The sequence below is a fragment of the Symphalangus syndactylus genome, chromosome 12, assembly GCF_028878055.3.
Source record: "Symphalangus syndactylus isolate Jambi chromosome 12, NHGRI_mSymSyn1-v2.1_pri, whole genome shotgun sequence".
Taxonomy (NCBI): Eukaryota; Metazoa; Chordata; class Mammalia; order Primates; family Hylobatidae; genus Symphalangus; species Symphalangus syndactylus.
Genome location: NC_072441.2, coordinates 72,984,068 through 73,002,798, shown reverse-complemented (window position 1 = coordinate 73,002,798; position 18,731 = coordinate 72,984,068). Strand labels below are relative to the sequence as shown.

Here is an 18,731-nt window from a genome sequence, read left to right as displayed (position 1 = left end):
TGGCAATCTCGGCTCACTGCAACCTCTGCCTCCTGGGTTCAAGCGATTCTCCTGCCTCAGCTTCCTGAGTAGCTGGGATTACAGGCATGCACCACCACGCCTGGCTAATTTTTGTATTTTTAGGAGAGACAAGGTTTTACCATGTTGGCCAGGCTGGTCTCGAACTCCTGACCTCAGGTGATCCGCCTGCCTCAGCCTCCCAAAGTTCTGGAATTACAGGCGTGAGCCACCACGCCCAGCCGAAAATACATATTTTCATACATTCATTATTGATCATTGTGCAACTAACAGCTAGAACATGGCCTGGCACACACGATGCACTCATAAGTGGATGAGTGGATTAACAAACAAATGAATAGGGGGGTCAGCTATCAATAAGCATAATAAAATTGTGGCTAAGAGTTTAGGCACTAGAACCAGTACACTTATGTCCAAATCCCAGCTCCAGCACTTTCCATCAATTACTAGTGTTTTCCTAGCTTCAGTGTCTCTCTCTTTACAAACGAAGACAATGGTTTTACCAACCTCAAAAGACTATTAGGAGAACTGAATAAGATAATAAGGTCAAGTGCATTCTCAGAACTTGGCACACTGTAAGCACTTACAAACATTAATTGGTATCATGATCTTTGTTGTTGTTGTTTAAATTTAGTATTGGAATGGAAATTATCATTAGAATGGAAACTTTGCAAAGTCCACAGAAAGAAAGATAGGGCTTCTCTTCGAACAATGGGAGAAGAGAAGAAAACAAGTTTTAATGAGGAGACAGAAAGGAGATAATTTAAAATTACAAAAGAATTACTCTAATTCAAGTGCTACATTCTCTGTGAAAGTGTTTGCTCTCTTTTCTGTGTTGGTAATCATACCTTTCAGAAGGTTCAGGGTTGTCCAACTTTTGTAATTTCATTCTTTTTGATAACGTTTCTTTATTAATTGCATAACCAAATGTAAGCTAATATTTACAACTTTGAAAAGTTTACACACACACACGCGCGTGCACACAAATTAGAAAAAATGTTCTGTCCCAGTATTTAAGATTTATTTATTTATTTGAGACAGAGTCTTGCTTTGTCGCCCAGGCTGGAGTGCAGTGGCTCGATCTCAGCTCACTGCAACCTCTGTCCTCTGGGTTCAAGCGCTTCTCCTCCCTCAGCCTCCTGAGTAAGTGGGATTACAGGTGCGTGCCACCACGCCTAGCTAATTTTTGTATTTTTAATTGAGATGAGGTTTCACCATGTTACCCAGGCTGGTCTCGAACTCCTGACCTCAGGTGATTCGCTCGCCTCAGCCTCCCAAAGTGCTGCGATTACAGGCATGATCACCACACCTGGCCATATTTAAGTTTTAAAAACATACGTTAGTTTGGCAAGTACTCCCATCTTGAAATATCTCTTTCAATATTGCCTTAGATATTATTTAAATTAAATCTTGTATAATTTAAATTTTTTTATGCCCCAATCAGATTGTACATTCTTTGAGAATGGAATCTCATGTCCATCTTTGTATCTTCTACAGCACTCAGAAGCATTCCTTTTACTCTGTAGTTCTATAAGAAAAAAAGTAATTGATTTGATTCATATCTTTGGTAATGTTGCTTAGGAATGAAAACTTTGCATGGAAAGTCTGTGGAATGACTGTGTGTGGAAGCCCTCTGTTTCCCTTTTTAAACATGAGATTGAAAAGGGAAAACAAACTGCACTTGTGATTGCTGAAAATTTAATATTTACCCCCTGCCTCCTAATAACTTTTTGAATGTCTTAAGATGCCAGTGAAAACAAAACCAGTATGTTTGGGACACTGTGGTTTGGAAGAATGAATGCATTTTTTAAAAATAAAAATGCACTTCACCAGTAGTATTCATTTTCCAAGGCTGTAATTAGAGACAAACACTCGAGAAGCACCAAAATTGTGGAACATGAAGAGGGCAGTGACAGGACCCCAATTAACCTAAATTAGCACGGGTTACCCAGACTGTGATAACTAAGAGCTCCAGAAACTCCCCCAAATGAAAAAGCCTTCTGCTTTTAGCACTTTTTTTTTCTTTTTTCTCCCCAAAGACTTCAAGATCCAAGTAGAAAAGTTCGCCAGGCCGGGTGGGACCTGAATAGGCTGACTCACTGCGGTTAGATTCAGACTGCCAGGGAAAGCTGCAGAGTACAGTTAGGCAAACACCACAGCTGGTTTTGATGATATTTTCTTGTTAAACACAACATTATTAGAAAAATGTGTAAACAGGACAGGGCAGTGGAGGCCCCCTCTTGATTTTATAGCCAAAGACTCCCACCCTTCTGTGGCTTTTCTGTACCGTCTGCCATGTTGATTCTATGTAAAAAACCCAACTGCAGGCGTTCCACCAATGTAATGCTCTCCTTCTCTGAGAGTCCTTTCATTTCCCCAAGAACTTTGGAATCATTGGAGTTACAGTGGCTCCGTTACTTTATTCTTATATAACTTTGGGCAAGTTATTTGAACCTTGATCTCTTCACTAGTATAATGGTTGTAAATATAATATCTATCTCATAATTCATTAAAATGAACTGAAAATACACTAAATTAAATATATCAAATATCTAGAAAAGTGCCTGGTGTACAATGAGCACTCAAATAGTATTTATTGTTATTAGCTACTATTGTGATCTTCTTAATAAATCCTGTCAAATATTATTTCAAAAAGACTCTTTCTCTCCCGTCCTTTTCATTTTTAGTTTTATCATTCCATTTAAAGTGGAAAAGAGGCCAGGCGCGTAGTTTGTGCCTCAAATTCCAGCACTTTGGGAGGCCAAGGAGGGCGGACCACTTGATGGCAGGATTTGGAGACCAGCCTGGCCAACATAGCGGAACTCCGTCTCTACAAAAAATACAAAACATTAGCCGGGTGTGGTGGTGGGCGCCTGTAGTCCCAGCTACTCAGGCAGGAGAACTGCTTGAATCCAGGAGGCGGAGGCTGCAGTGAGCTGAGATTGTGCCACTGCACTCCAGCCTGGGTGACACAGCGAGACTCCTTCTCAACAGAATGAACAATAAAATAATAAAGTGGAAAAGAAATGTACATTTCTTTACTTCCTAGTTTCCCATCCTACCCAATCAATTAACACACCAATACCCTCCTTAAAACTATTCAACTACACAGTGAAACCCCGTCTCTACTAAAAATACAAAAAAAAATTAGCCGGGCGAGGTGGCACACACCTGTAGTCCCAGCTCAGGAGGCTGAGGCAGGAGAATGGCGTGAACCCAGGAGGCGGAGCTTGCAGTGAGCCGAGATCGTGCCCATTGCACTCCAGCCTGGGCGACTGAGTGAGACTCCGTCTCAAAAAAAAAAAAAAAAAACTATTCAACTTATTGTGAATACGAGGTAGAGGCAGAAGAGATACAAATCCAGTAGGATATCTAATTTTTAATACTTTTCAGCTAGTTTAGTTGATGAATATTTACTGAGCACTTACTATGTACTACATTATGCTATATTCTAGAGACTAGAAAAGAATGGGCAAGAAGTGTTTTCTGCCCTCAAGGAGCTTAGAGTCTTGATATATTCTGGCATTAGAGAGTAAGAGAAGGCATCCTAAAATTAAAAAATAAATAAATTTAAAAAGGCACCTGAGCTGAATCTTGAAGGATGAGTAAACTTTAACCAAATAAACAATAGGAGAGAAAAGGTTTTCAAGGCAGAGAAAACAGCAGGTACAAAGAAATGAAAGTATGAAACAGCTTTGAATTGCAAGCAGTTCAGAATTAATAGAGTAAAAATCATATAATAGAGAATATTGGAAGACAAAAGTGGATTTACAATTTACCTAGACAGGCAGGAGTCTGGTAGAATTTCAATCTGCATCAATCTAAATAGGAGGAACTAGTGATTCCATTTCCAAATAAGCCAACACCTTCATTAGCACCAAACTTTCACCAGCTGAGTTCCCCAACATAGGAAATGGCCACTATTTTTAGGTCACAAAGACATCAGGTGTTTTCAGGCTCAATCATGAGTCATTGGGCAAGTTCCTTTGTTATCCTTTTTGCCATTAGTTCATCGTTTGTAAATTGGAATAATAATCATGGCTTTTCTTTTTTTAATTATATTTGAAGTTCTGGGATACATGTGCAGAACGTGCAGGTTTGTTACACACGTATACATGTGCCATGTTGGTTTGCTGCACCCATCAACCCCTCATCTATATTAGGTATTTCTCCTAATATTATTCCTCCCCTTGCCCCACACCTCCTGACAGGCCCCCGTGCGTGATGATCCCCTCCCTGTGTCCATGTGTTCTCATTAGTCAACTCCCACTTATGTGTGAGAACATAGGGTGTTTGGTTTTCTGTTCCTGTGTTAGTTTGCTGAGAATGATGGTTTCCAGCTTCATCCACATCCCTGCAAAGGACATGAACTCATTCTTTTTTTATGGCTGCATAGTATTCCATGGTGTATATGTGCCATATTTTCTTTATCCATTCTAACATTAATGGGCATTTGGGTTGGTTCCAAGTCTTTGCTATTGTTAATAGTGCTGCAATAAACATACGTGTGCATGTGTCTTTATAGTAGAATGATTTATAATCCTTTGGGTGTATACCCAGTAATGGGATTGCTGGGTCAATTGGTATTTCTAGGTCTAGATCCTTGAAGAATTGTCACACTGTCTTTCACAATGGTTGAACTAATTTACACTCCCACCAACAGTGTAAAAGCATTCCTATGTCTCCACATCCTCTCCAGCACCTGTTGTTTCCTGATTTTTAATGATCGCCATTCTAACTGGTGAACATGCCTTTTCACAAGGTTGTTGTAAATGAGATCATGCTGTCACACACTTAGAGCAATATTTGTCACATAGAAAGTGATCATCAAATGCTAGCCAGTATTACGTATGTGCTGCTGAAGTCTTGCTCATCCCAGAGATGCTGCAGCTGGGTGCTGTGATCAGTGAGAAAGCATACGGCAAGGATTTTTCTCAACACATCATTGTGACCATTTGTAGGTAAAATTTATTTCTGATCCAATAACGTATTCAGATCTATGATCATGGTACATAAACTTATGGCCCTGAAAAAGTCATAATTTCTGTGAGTCCTGGTTCCCTCACTTAAAAAATGGGGAGAGTGATGCTTGTTCCATGTCTTATAAAGACAAAATAAGACAACTTATGAGATACACTTGACCCACTGCTCAATACACTAAACCCACTGCTTTATTCTTTTCAGATCTACAGATCTGAAAAGAATAAAGATCCCTTCATCAGTGGATTCTCTGAGTGGGGAAGAGCGCCTATATAACGAAGTCGGTAAGGTTGGGAAATTAATTAAATCACTCATTCAAAAATACAAATGAAGCATATATGCTAAGCAATGCCCTCCTTTCATCATGGAATGTAATACCTATTGACCTCAACCTGACAAACATACAATTGGAGTTTGTATACACATACAACCATGCTGTTGGTTGTGAGTGGAGAATGAAAGAAAAGAAACACTGTTGTATGTGCGAAATGTTGCCTTCTTTGTCCCTTTTTTCTGCACCAACATAAATGATAATTGTCATTTTCACTTGTTAATTGACTAATTATGTTTTGGTTCCATAATGTGCCAGTATTTGCATTTTTAGTCTGTTATCTCTTTCTCTGTAATCAAACGGCCTTTTTTCTCTAGAATTTCCTACATTAGCAAATATTTTAGAGGTAACTGCATTACTGAACAATTATAATTACTTTTGACAGATTGAGTACTTTTAATATTACTTCTCTCCTGTTCTAACTCTCCTTTTCTTACCTCTCTATAGTCCAGTCTCTTATTTGAACATATCTCTCTTCCTTCCCCCAAATCTCCCCTGTCTGGAATAGTATGCTCTACTTCTCTGACTAGTAAAATCTAACTCAGCTTTGGAGACCTTGCTCAACGTGAAGCCCCCAGGAGAAACGTCCTCTGGTAAGAGGCCTTTCCCTACTCCTTTAATAAAAGTAGACATTTTCTCTCAAGATCTCAGAGTGTACTGTCCTTATCTCTATGAAAGCACTTGCCATGCTATATTGTATTTAATGCAATGTCTGTACTTCCAAATAGACTATAACTATCTAAGGGCAGGAACCAAAGTATCTCATTTAATGTGATCACGTGTTTGTTGCATGGATAAATGAAATAAGAAGGGAGTCCTGGCTGCTCCTTCCAGGCCTGTATCCCTTTGTCTTTAAGCCCTGGAGGAGTCGACCCTACTCTGGCAAAAACATTTAGCATGTCCCTTCCTCTCTCTGAGTACTGCTACCTATCCTATAGCCCAAGGCTACCGAATGCATATTTTAAACTTTACAGAAAATAGCATGTTATTTAGTATTTTACCATTTTTAGGGTAGGGCACTGGAATGTGTTCCTATCTCTCCTATGTTTTTTCTAACCAATGTTTTCTCTAATTTTTAAACCCTTTCATGGAGGCGTTTTGTATTTTAGGTGCTGTCATTCAGAGTCCACAGGATGGATGAAGGGATATAAAAATGAACAAACGTGTGACACAACACTGCATGATTTACCAGCAATGACTTTCTGATCAAGCCTGAAGTGGGTTGTAGCCTCTTTATTTACTTTTTATTTGACACATAGCAGGGAGAGATTTAAACTATCTCTTATTGGCCTTTTCCCTGCATCTTAGCTTGGTTTCTGTCAGTGCTTCCCAGCATTGAGAAATAAGGACTAAGAGAAATAGTTTCTGTCAGTGCTTCACAGCATTGAGAAATAAGGACTAAACTCTAAGAGAAAAGGACTTTGGGCCTTATATCTGCCACTCATTCCTTCAGTGGAGGTGACACCCCTCATTTCTATATTTCCAGTCATCTCTCAACAAAAAGGAACATGCAGGCTGGCTGTCCTTTGGAGAGCACCCCACACAGTTTTGAGGAGCTCTGCAGCTCTGCTCGCTCTTTCTGCATCACAGCAGATCCAAAAAAAAAAACAAAAAAAGGAGGGGGTTGGGGTGTTAGCATCCTTGCTCCCCCCACCAGCACCACACAGCTGTTCAGAGGTTTAGTCTTCAAAAGCCTCTTAATTATCATGCAAACTCTCCATGTCTTTAAAAAAACATACACACAGTATACATGAGAATGCTGAGCAAAAAATTTGAAGAATAGGCTGTTAATTCTTAGGCACATGTTATACGGTGCATATTATTTGCCCACAGAAATATCTGGTAGGAGGTACAGAAAGTATTGGTGAAATATTTCTACTTACAAATTGAGGGAAGATGGGGTAAACACATGTCAACATAGAATTTTTTGAGATTAGATTTTTACTTATTTTTTCTGTCAAAAGTTATCAATTCTAATTCCAGAATGAGAGAAACCCCAGTATCTTACAGACTATTTACACATTACTTATGTGGGACCTGCTCGCTGGGTATCCCTGAGGGGGCACCAAAGAGCTATTTCTTTCTTTCTTTTTTTTTTTTTTTTTTTTTAGAGCACAAGAGTATAAGAAATTCTGGCTCCCTGTTTCTGGGCTATTTAAATCCCAGTAGACATGTTCTCTTGTACAGACTTCCCGGGATCAACCCAGCTCACAGGGAGCTTGGGAATCTGTATTACATGATCAGTTATTGTTTTTGGTCAAATCTAAGGACAAACATATGAAGAAGCAGAGCATGCAGCACTGGTTCAGGAGGTTCAAGCAACATTATCAGATTCTTGTTGAGAAACAAATGGTTGTTACTGTGCCACCGCACACTGCAGACAATTCCTAGATATCGAGAGAGGTCCAAGCTAGCAACAGAGAATATAATACTAGCTTCTGGACCGGGACTCCTGGGCTCACTATGTTGCAGCTACCGATTCTCAGAATGCCATTTAAACTTCCTGAATTTATCTGAGAAGTAAACCAAGGGTATAGGTGATGAGGCAGCATTTACTGGTACAGTTAGTCCCCCCTTATCCACAGTTTTGCTTTCCATGGTGTCAGTTACCCACAGTCAACCACAGTCTGAAAGTATTAAATAGAAAATTCCAGAAATGAACAACTCATAAATTTTAAATTGCACATTGTTCTGAGCAGCATGATGAAATCTCATGCTGTCCACTCTATCTCACCCTTGAATCATCCCTTTGTCCAGCACATCCAGGCTGTATGTATCGCCCACCAGTTAGTCACTCGGTACTGTCTGGGTTATCAGATTGTTGCAGTATCACAGCGCTTGTGTTCAAGTAACTCCTATTTTACTTAACAATGTAAAAGTGCAAGAGTAGTAATGCTGGTATATTGTTATAATTGTTCTATGTTATTGTTAACTATTGTTAGTCTCATTAACACTTAATTTATAAATTAAACTTTATCATAAGTATGTATGTATGGAAAAAAACATAGTAAATATAGGGTTCAGTACTATGCAGTTTGAAGCATCGGAAGGGGGGACTGCTGTACAGGCAAGGGTCCATAAACCACACCCCCCAGCACACAGCTGACAGAACATATGTTTATTGGTACATGCTCTTGAAAGAGACACCATAATGATAATACCATCCATAATCCAGACCAATCCATGGGTCATATTTTTATCAGGCATCACTATTCCATAGTACTGCTTCTAATTGGGATAACAATTATCCACTCACATGGCTTACCTTCTCAAAGTCTCGAAGAGCCTGGGTCTGTACCTGAGGGGGTTTCTCAAATGCTCTCAAGGAATATGTCTGCACAAAGGGAACCTTTTCACCACTTCTCCAGATCTGTGACTGCACTGGAGGGCCTCGATCTTTAGTGTCACTAAGAAAAGCTGTCAATGAAACAGAACAACAACAAAAAAAGGTTTATATAATAATGGCACTAGGATCATTCTGACTGGTACATTCCAGCAGAATTCAGTTTCTGCAAAATACAAACTCAATCTAGGCCACATAGAAACAGTTTACATAAAGTAGTCTGTGGTAGATCACATTAATAGCCATCCCCAGTGAATCAAACTAGTTTGGGTCCATATGCCTTTGCAATTTGATACTCCTGCCATTAAGAAGCAGAGCCTATTTCCCCAACTCTTGAATCTGGGTTGGCAAAGTGGCTTGCCTTGATTGGCAGAATATGATATAAATGCTACTGTATGAGTTCCAGAGACTAGCTTTGAGAGGCCTTGAATTTCTGCTCTTGCCTTATTAGCATCCCAAGACAACCATGCTGTGAAGAAGTCAGTCTACTCCACTGGAGAAGAAAAGGCTGTTCAGGGAAGTGAGGATGCCCCAGCTGACAGTCACCACCTGCCAGACATGTGAGCAAGGCTGTCTGAGACCTTCAGTCTCAGTCAAGCCATCAGAAAGTTGCAGCCAGTTTAGTGATCCCAAGTGAGACCAGCAGCGATAATGCCCAGTTTGCCAAAACAGAATTGTGAGAAATAATAAATCATTGTTGTTTTAAGCCAGGTGTGGGCAGACTTTTTCTTAAAGGACCAGACAGTGTTTTAGGCCTGTGGGTCATATCATCTCTGGCACAGGTACTCAACTCTACCCTGTAACACAGAGCAGACACCATCTGTAAATGAATGAGCGTGACTGTGTGGCTATAAATCTTTACTTATAAAAACTGGCTGTAGGTCCATGGGCTGTAGTTTGCTACTGACCCCTGTTTTAAGTCACTAAGTTTTGGGATGGTTTGTCACATAACAAAAGGTAACCAAAACAGTCTAAAGGAAAGAACCAAGCTACTAGCAAACTATCTCTATGGAGAGTTTTTCAGGGTACTATTTAGTAATAGTAACAATTATAACAGCCAACATATTTAAAGGGCATTACATGTTACAAAATACTTTCACATGAATTATTTCATTTATGAAGTCACTGCAATCAGTGAAATAGACATAAGTGATTATTAAGTCCATTTTACTGATGAATAAGTAAAGGTTCAGAAAGTTTGCTTGACCAAGATCACATTGCTAAAAAGTAGCAGAACCAATCCCCTATTTTCTCCATCTGTCTTTCTTAGCAGGATGCTACTATTGTGTTATTTTAGCAATTAAAGGGATTGCAATAGGTCTGAGTGGGGAAAACAGGTAAAGAGGCAGAGACTCAATCACTCCATTAACCAATGGAAGCATTGCTTTGGGAGAACCTAGTGGAGTCTAAGCTGTAATTAACCCTATGCTTGCTTTTGAGAAGTAACACTGTTAAAGAATGAGAAATCAGAGCCTCTGTCAAACAAAGTACACAGAGGACCTCATGTTGGGGCAGGGTTGGAGTTACAGACAGGTAGGAAACATAGAAAGCTACATACTTTCTTGGCTGACAGAAGGAAATAATGAACTTTTATTATGGAACTATTTTTTAAATAAGAAAGAAGACAATCATGGCAAAGCATTAAGCGCTACAGACAGTGTCAGGGCAAGTAAGAGCAAAACAGGTACTGGGTGACTGCCTCGCTGAGGAAAAGTTAACTAGACACTTGGGGAAAGGAGATTCAAGGGAGTAAGAGGCAAAATGCCATTGCATGCTTTTCTTCCTATCTCTTTTTCTTTCTCTCTTTCTCACTCTCTCCCTTCCTTCCTTTCTTCCTTTCTTTCTTTTTTTTTCTCTTTTCCCCCTACCTCTCTGCCTGCCTCCTTCCTTCCCTCCCCTCCCCTCCCCTCCCCTCCCCTTCCCCTCCCTCCCTCCCTCCCTCCCTCCCTCCCTCCCTCCCTTCCTTCCTTCCTTCCTTCCTTCCTTCCTTCCTTCCTTCCTTCCTTCCTTCCTTCTTTCCCTCCTCTCTCCCTCCTTCCCTGCCTTCTTTCCTTCGTTCTGCCAACTTGCCAGAAGGAGCCCAAGAAAAAGCACCCAGATGCTTCAGTCAATTTCTTAGAATTCTTTTTTATGTTCAGAAAAGATGGAAATTCATTTCTGCTAAAGAGAAAGAAAAAATTTGAAGACAGGGTAAAGGTGAACAGGCCCATTATAAGAAAGAAACAAAAACCTATATTCTCTCTGCAAGGAAACGAGAGAGAGAGAGAGAGAAAGAGAGAGAGAAAGAGACAGAGAGAGAGAGAGAAAGAGAGAGAAGAAAGAAGTTCCAGGATTTTAATGTACCAAAGGGATCTCCTTTTTCTTGTTTTGTTCTGAAAATTTCACCAAAGAGCACAGGAGAACATCTTGGCTAATTCACTGGCAATGTTGTAAGAAAACTGAGAGAAATGAAAGAAATGAAGAATTACTGCTGCAGATAATATACAGCCTTGAGGAAAGAAAGGCTTTTAAGATTATAGATATAAAAGCTATTGCTGTATTCTGGGATAAAAGAAAGTCTGATGAAGGGAAAAGGGAAGTTGGAAAAACTGGAAAAAGAAAAAAGAAGAAAAGAAAAAAAGGACTGGAAAGACACTGGTGAATAGAAAGATGAAAAGGGTGAAGAAAAAAATGATGATAGTCAATAGAATGGTTTTAAAAGAGGCTTTTGTTTTTTAATTTGTTTTTGTGTGAGTGTGTGTGTGTTTGTTTTTTGCCTAAAAGTATTTAACTCCCCATTACACCACTGATTTCAAAGAAAAAAACTGAAATGTAGGATCATATGATTTGTTTTTAAACTGAACACTGTATACTGTCTTTTTATTTTTGCAAAATTAATGTAGTATCCAGTGTGTCTTTAGATAACCCTGTCCTTAATGATATTTTCAATAGCCACTAACCTTGCCTAGTACTGTTTTGGGGTTTAAACTAGAACAGAAATTTAAAGCAGGCTTTCTTAGTGCATAGTACAAATCAATTATATATATATGGAGATATTATTTTTCCCTCTTCAATTGTTTTTCATGCAGCTTACCCAATATAATTGTTCTGTTAGTTGTATACTACTCTGTGATAGCAAATAATAATAATACAATAATTATGATGACATCGCACCTGTTTTGGTGATATTCTGAATATTTCTACGTAAATGCAAAATTTTTAATTAAAAGTAATTAGAGGCTGGGCATGGTGGCTCACACCTGTAATCCCAGTTTTTTGGGTGGTTGAGGCAGGTGGATCACTTGAGGTCAGGAGTTCAAGACCAGCCTGGCCAACATGGCAAAACCCCATCTCTACCAAAACTACAAAAATTAGCCAGGCGTGGTGGCAGGCACATGTATTCCCAGCTACTCGAGAGGCTGAGGCAGGAGAATTGCGTGAACCTGGGAGGCGGAGGTTGCAGTGAGCCAAGATGTCACCACTGCACTCCAGCCTGGGTGACAGAGCAAGACTCTGTCTCAAAAATAAATAAATAAATAAATGTAATTAGAAAAAACAATTTCTTCCACATTTAGGTGAAATTAAATATACTACTAAGGGGAAGATAATTTGATAAAATAGAATAACAATACATTACAGTTAGATTGGTGGATATGATAGAAAGAGCCATGCCTTGAGGCTTGGATTTGAATCCTGACCACTTGCTAATTGTGGGAATTTAGGCAAATCTCTTCATTTTGCTGATATATTGCCTCTGTAAAAACAGGGGTAATAATATCTGCTTTATAGAGCTGTTATATGGATTAAATAAAATAATAAAAGCACCTTGCCACATGTATTATATGTAGTAAGCATTTTATCAACTCCCCTCACATTTTTGCCCTAGTCCTTCAATTTTTGCCTCAAAATGTAGAATACTGACATTTAAAATGTTGAGCACAGTAACCCTTGGAATTTGTGGATTTAACACACATTTCAAATACTAATTTTAAGTGACTCTGAAATTCTTAACTTATTCAAATTAAAAACTTTTTTCCAAATTGTGCATATAAACAATCTGTGCTTCCAGGCTGTTATGAAAAAGGCAAAGAACTTAGCAAGGAGGTAAAACCCTCAGGCTGAGAACAAGTTTTGTGGAAAATAGACCCCAAAAGAATGTTATCTTCTCTTTGGTTTTGCAGTTCAGGTGGATCTCTGGCTAATGTTAGTGCAGTAATAATTGTGCTGTTGTTAGGAATACATTAATATTAACAATAGATAAGATACTGAGTGCTTATTCCTTGATAGCCTCTGTACTAAAAGTTTTTCTCAATCTCACCTATGAGATTAACATTATTATTATACCCATTTTATTTATTTATTTTATTTTATTTATTTATTTATTTATTATTTTTTTTTTTTTGAGACGGAGTCTCGCTCTTTCACCCAGGCTGGAGTGCAGTGGCGCGATCTCGGCTCACTGCAGGCTCCGCCCCCTGGGGTTCACGCCATTCTCCTGCCTCAGCCTCCCGCGTAGCTGGGACTACAGGTGCCCGCCACCACGCCTGGGTAATTTTTTGTATTTTTAGTAGAGATGGGATTTCACCGTGTTAGCCAGGATGGTCTCGATCTCCTGACCTTGTGATCCTCCCACTTCGGCCTCCCAAAGTGCTGGGATTACAGGCGTGAGCCACCGCGCCCGGCCTATTTATTTTATTTTTATTTTATTTTTTTGAGACTGAGTCTGCTCTATCACCCAGGCTGGAGTACAGTGCCATGATCTCAGCTCACTGCAATCTCTGCTTCCTGGGTTCAAGAGATTCTGCTGCCTCAGCCTTCTGTGTAGCTGGGATTACAGGCGTGGGCCACCATGCCCAGCTAATTTTTGTATTTTTGGTAGAGATGGGGTTTCACCATATTGGCTAGCCTGGTCTTGAACTCCTGACCTCAGGTGATCCGCCCGCCTCAGCCTCCCAAAGTGCTGGGATTACAGGCGTGAGCCACCGCACCCGGCCTATTGTACCCATTTTAATTGTGTATTAAGATAAAGATTTCATTTTAGTAACATAATTTATTTTAATCATTGTACAAGTGAGTTTAGTCTTGCAATTACAGAATCATTAAAAATATGAAGAATTCACATAAGTTTCTGTAATGATTTACTGTGCTATGCTGCTTCTCAATACACAGAATTATAGCTAGCTTATAATTCTCAGTGTGAAATTGCTACAGTAGTATGTGCAAATTTGGAAAGTCACAAAAGTTTGAAGATATTGCCATGAGGAAATTAAAGAGGCCATAATTCAAGAGAATTATGATCAATAGAAAACCAAGAATTGGCCAAGTGCCAATTTCTCCCACACACTTTGGAAAGCTGGAGTGGGTGTATTGCTTCAGGTCAGACATTCGAAACCAGCCTGAGCAACATAGCAAGACTCCCATCTCTTAAAAAAAAAAATATTAAAAGTTAGGCATATGTCTGTAGTCCCAGCTACTCAGGAGGCTGAGGTAAAAGGATAGCTTGACCCCAGGAGTCTGAGGTTGCAGTGAGCTATGATCACACCACTGCACTACGTCCATAGTGAGAGAGTGAGACCCTGTCTCAAAAGAAAAACAAATGAATAAACAAAAGAAACAAAGAATTTAACAAGGCAAGGCCCACAGCATCCTTACCTGCTGTGTGACTCGTTCTGGGTACCATCTCCCCGTCATCCTCCGCAAAATAATCTCTGTGGAGGCAAACACATCATTAATTAATGAGATACTACCCCACAAGGCTCCCATCCCAGGGATCCAGGAGAAGACACCGACCTATTTGTCATTTCTATTTATCTCTCTGCAAGTGTTTACTAAGCTTCTATTATGTATCAGGGACCGTGTCAAGTGCTGGGGATACAAAGGCAAACACCACAGAAGAGTTCCTATTCTCAATAAGTAATGAGAGCCAGCCATTAAATAATTTCACAAGTATTAACTACTATTGTAGTAAATGTTGTGAAGGAAAATGCAGAGGGAACTTAACTAGCACAGGGACTCAGAGAAACTCAGGGAAAGGAACATTAAAACGTAGATGGGAGGATGTCAACCAGGTGTAGAATGGGAGAATGGGAGTGGAAGAGCGTTCCATCATGAGAGAACAGCAAAGGCCCTGAGTCAGAAAGGACTCTGGCCTGTTAGAGGAACAAAGAAAGCCAATGTTGCAACCAGGCCACGCAGGATCTTGTGGTATGGGGTAAGGCTACTGAGTCTAATGTGAAAAGCTATGGGAAATCAATGAAGGATTTTAAATTAAGGAAAGAATGGTAATGATCAGATTTATATTTTAGATAGGTCATTCTAGCTGCATTCTGGCTCTACACAGTGAGACTGTGGAGGGGCAAAAATGGACGGTGAGAGTCTATATTCCAAATAGGAGGTTGTGATGGTCTAACAAAGGGGAAATTTTAAAAATTTAAGATATGTTTAGAAAGTAGAATTGACACAGAAACCTTGAAAAACAGACAAAGTTTATGAGTGGAAATGTTAATAACACCATGATTCAGTAGCAAGAGGTGTATCTGTTCAGCATAGTAAATAACACCATCCCTAGCAGAGAGGGGACAATAGCTCAAAATGTATTCAACAAATACTTGTCAAGCCCACTGTTGTAAGCTTCACAGATGTAGCAGTGAGCAAAACAGACAAAAATCCCTGCACTCATGGAATTTTTACAGTAAGGGGAGACAAATAAATAAATTGTATAGTAGCAGTTGGGAACAAGTGCTTATATAAAAAAGAAAAGTGGAGAATGTGGACAGGGAGAGCTGGAGGTAGGAGGTGGTAGAGGGGATTGCAATTTTCAGTAGACAAGGCTGCTCTATGAAGCCATAAGGATAGGCATGGGGGTCTCTAGGGAAAGAGTCTTCTAAGCAGAGAACGTAAAATGCAAAGGCCCATAAGAGGGAGCATACTAGTTAGTGGCTGGGCGCAGTGAGCACGTGGTGAGCAGTAGGAAGTGAGGTCAGGGAAGTAATGGGAAGACTGGGCAGGGGGCGCGGACTGTTTGAAGCCTTTCAGGACATGGAGAGGCATTTAGCCACTAGAGTCTTGTGAATCAAAAAGACAGACGGACTCAGTGACTAATGTTTTAAAGGGGGGCTGGCTAATGTCTTGACAACTGACTGTCTGATGGGGATGTCAGAAACAGATGATTGCAATAATCCTACAGAAAGATGCTTTCAATAGGTAGCTTATTTTGAGCTATTGTCCCCTCTCTGCTAGGGATGGTGTTATTTACTATGCTGAACAGATACACCTCTTGCTACTGAATCATGGTGTTATTAACATTTCCACTTTAAACTCCTGGGGGCTCTCAAGAATTCTGTAAACAGAGATTTAGAGGACTTCTCTCTCTCTGTCTTTTTTTTTTTTTTTTTTTTTGAGACAGAGTTTTGCTTTTGTTGCCTAGGCTGGAGTGCATGGCACGATCTCCGCTCACCACAACCTCTGCCTCCCAGATTCAAGCGATTCTCCTGCCCCAGCCTCCCAAGTAGCGGGGATTACAGGCGCCTGCCACCATGCCTGGCTAATTTTGTATTTTTAGTAGAGACGGGGTTTCTCCGTGTTGGTCAGGCTGGTCTCGAACTCCTGACCTCAGGTGATCTGCCTGCCTCGGCCTCCCAAAGTGCAGAGATTACAGGCATGAGCCACTGCGCCCAGCCTACAGGACTTCTCTTTTTAAAAGCCAGAAGATATTCACAGGGAGGCAGAGGAGGACTTGGCATTTGCTTGGAAATTGGTGGTTTTTTCTTCCCTGCCTCAGGGCTGGATCTTGGCAGAAATCTTCACTTTGTTAAGTCCCAGATGGACATGAAAATACCAGACAGGGTACATTGGGCTACACATGCCACCTGACAATTATTTCATATCCAAAAGTAGATCACCAGCTTGTGATCCTTCCAGGCCCCCTGCCTCTTTCCCTTCTCCTCCTTAAAAGCTTTCCCTGAGAGTAAACAATGCCAAAGAGGAATGTACTACGTATGCACTCCCCTCTGTGGAGGTAAAATAGGAGAAGGATGTCAAAACCATCAACCAGAACAATGTCTTAAAAAAATTTATGGGGAGAAAATTTATAATTAGCTGCTGCTACTCACTGAGCATTTCTGCCTAGTCCACAGACAAAGGTGGCTGCATCTGCTGTCAGGAACAAGGTCAACCCTCGGGCCAAACTCAGCCCATCCGACATGTTTTATTTAGCCCACACAAGTTTGACCCATTTCTAACTGCTCTTGGGAAATGAGTGGGTCTACCAACAGGGGGCCTGCCTTCGCACACAGCGGGATAACTTGCCCCCTTTACACAGGACAGGGATGTGTTTTCCAGTTTGCCACAGTCCCTGCCACTCCCTGTCCTTGTCGTCCCTCATTCACTTAATTATGATACTTGCCTGGCATCTTGCAGGCTTCTGATGCTGTTACCCCAGTACAGACCAAGTGCAGACAGAATTTCATTTCTGCTTTATTAAGACACAGTCTTGAGAAACCCATTGGCTTCGACATACAATTAATTAGTTTGTGGCAACACGCTACTATATTGGCTTGTATGTCACTTTCACCTCTCTGGGCGTTGGTTTTCTCTAATATTTATAAAAGAAGGACATGAATTTCTAAGGTTCCTTGCAGTAATTATGCAATTCTATTCTAATAGATGCTTAAACATAAAACCCATTTTAATACTGTCCAAGGATCCAGGGTACCTTCCAGACATGATCTCACTCAATCTTCTCTGCTCTGCAGATTGCACATTATAGGTCAAGAGCAAGCTACAACACAGCAATACATATCAGCCCTACCAGACCCCTCACCCCTCCCGCGTCACCCACACCCACTCTGAGCACACTGCCTGCCCGATATGAATCAATAACTGGAAGGCTAGAGAGGTCATTTTAGATGGGTACTGAGTTAATAAGCATACTCGCTGTGTCTCAGGAGATTTTTAAGAAATCACTTTAGCTCTATTAACAGCTCAAGTTCCCTCTCTTATTGCCAGAGAAAGGGGCTCACTCAGCTGCTCCACAAGTTAGAAAGGAATCTGATGCTCCCCAAGGGAAGGGGCTCAGAGTGAAGAAACACAGAGTATAAGTCTAAGGGGTTGCAATTTGTGAAAACATTTGATAAACCAAAGTGCAAGGAGAATTGGGGTATGGTAGAGACAGACTCCAAGCATGGACACACACACACACACACACACACACACAAATAGTAATATATGTTGGTACATTCTTTCATATTACCAAAGTTCAGAAAAAAATTTTATATCCTTGTCCTAGTTTCTCAAATTCAAGTGTCTCTAGTTTTTTAAAATATCAATCCATGAATGACTCATGCTCAGCTAATATGTGGTTCACCAGGCCACTTTTAGCTCTCCTGCATTTCCATATATAATCTTTCTCCCACGATGCTTTCACTTAAAATTTTGCTTTTTCTGTATAAATGAACTATACTTTTCCTCAATGTCTTACCTTGTCTTTCTCCCTACGTCATCAATCTGCTAATGACAATACCAATTCCACTAAAACCACATATATTAGTATTCTCACCAGGACATTATTTTGCTTTCGGAAGTACCAAACATTTTCTAAGTACAACCTACTGACAAGCTGTTCACCTGCTTGATTTCTGCATGGTATATCACTCATATTTTCTTGAGTTGCTGATAAGTAGCTATTAAGATATTAGACTCAAATAATACCTCAACATTCAATATCCCATATTACTTGGTTTTTCTATGGCTTTCCAGGGTGATTAAGTTGAGAATGATCAGGAAACAATTGTTTCTCTGATGGCCATCTGCCACCCCCTGATATTTTGACATTCTCAAACTGTCCTGTGATGATTTCTTCCAGTAATTTTCTAAGAATGGTAGTTTCATTTATGGCCAGGGTTATCCAAAACACTCAATTTTGCTTTACTTGAAACTGGTCACTGATATAGCTCCTTTCAAGATTCAAGCATCTCATTGGTTCCACTAGTCTAGTTTCTCATAACATTGTGGGGAGGGGTAGACACTTGGGTTTCTTCTTGCTTAGGAGCCTGCAGAGAGAGATATTTTCTATAAGGCAGG

The 18,731-nt window shown here is 40.2% G+C and overlaps 1 protein-coding gene across 27 annotated transcripts in view; it reads right to left on the bottom strand.

The window, feature by feature from the left end:
* Positions 1-18,731, bottom strand: part of LOC129472117 (myomegalin) — a 239,400-nt gene that overhangs the window by 168,776 nt on the left and 51,893 nt on the right. For all 27 annotated transcript variants that reach the window (XM_063625887.1, XM_063625854.1, XM_063625850.1 and 24 more), the window contains exons 2-3: positions 14,304-14,359; positions 8,595-8,746 (exon numbers count right to left, since the gene is read on the bottom strand). In XM_063625887.1, coding sequence (XP_063481957.1) covers positions 8,595-8,746; positions 14,304-14,359 — 208 coding nt within the window. The remainder of the gene's footprint in view (positions 1-8,594; positions 8,747-14,303; positions 14,360-18,731) is intronic.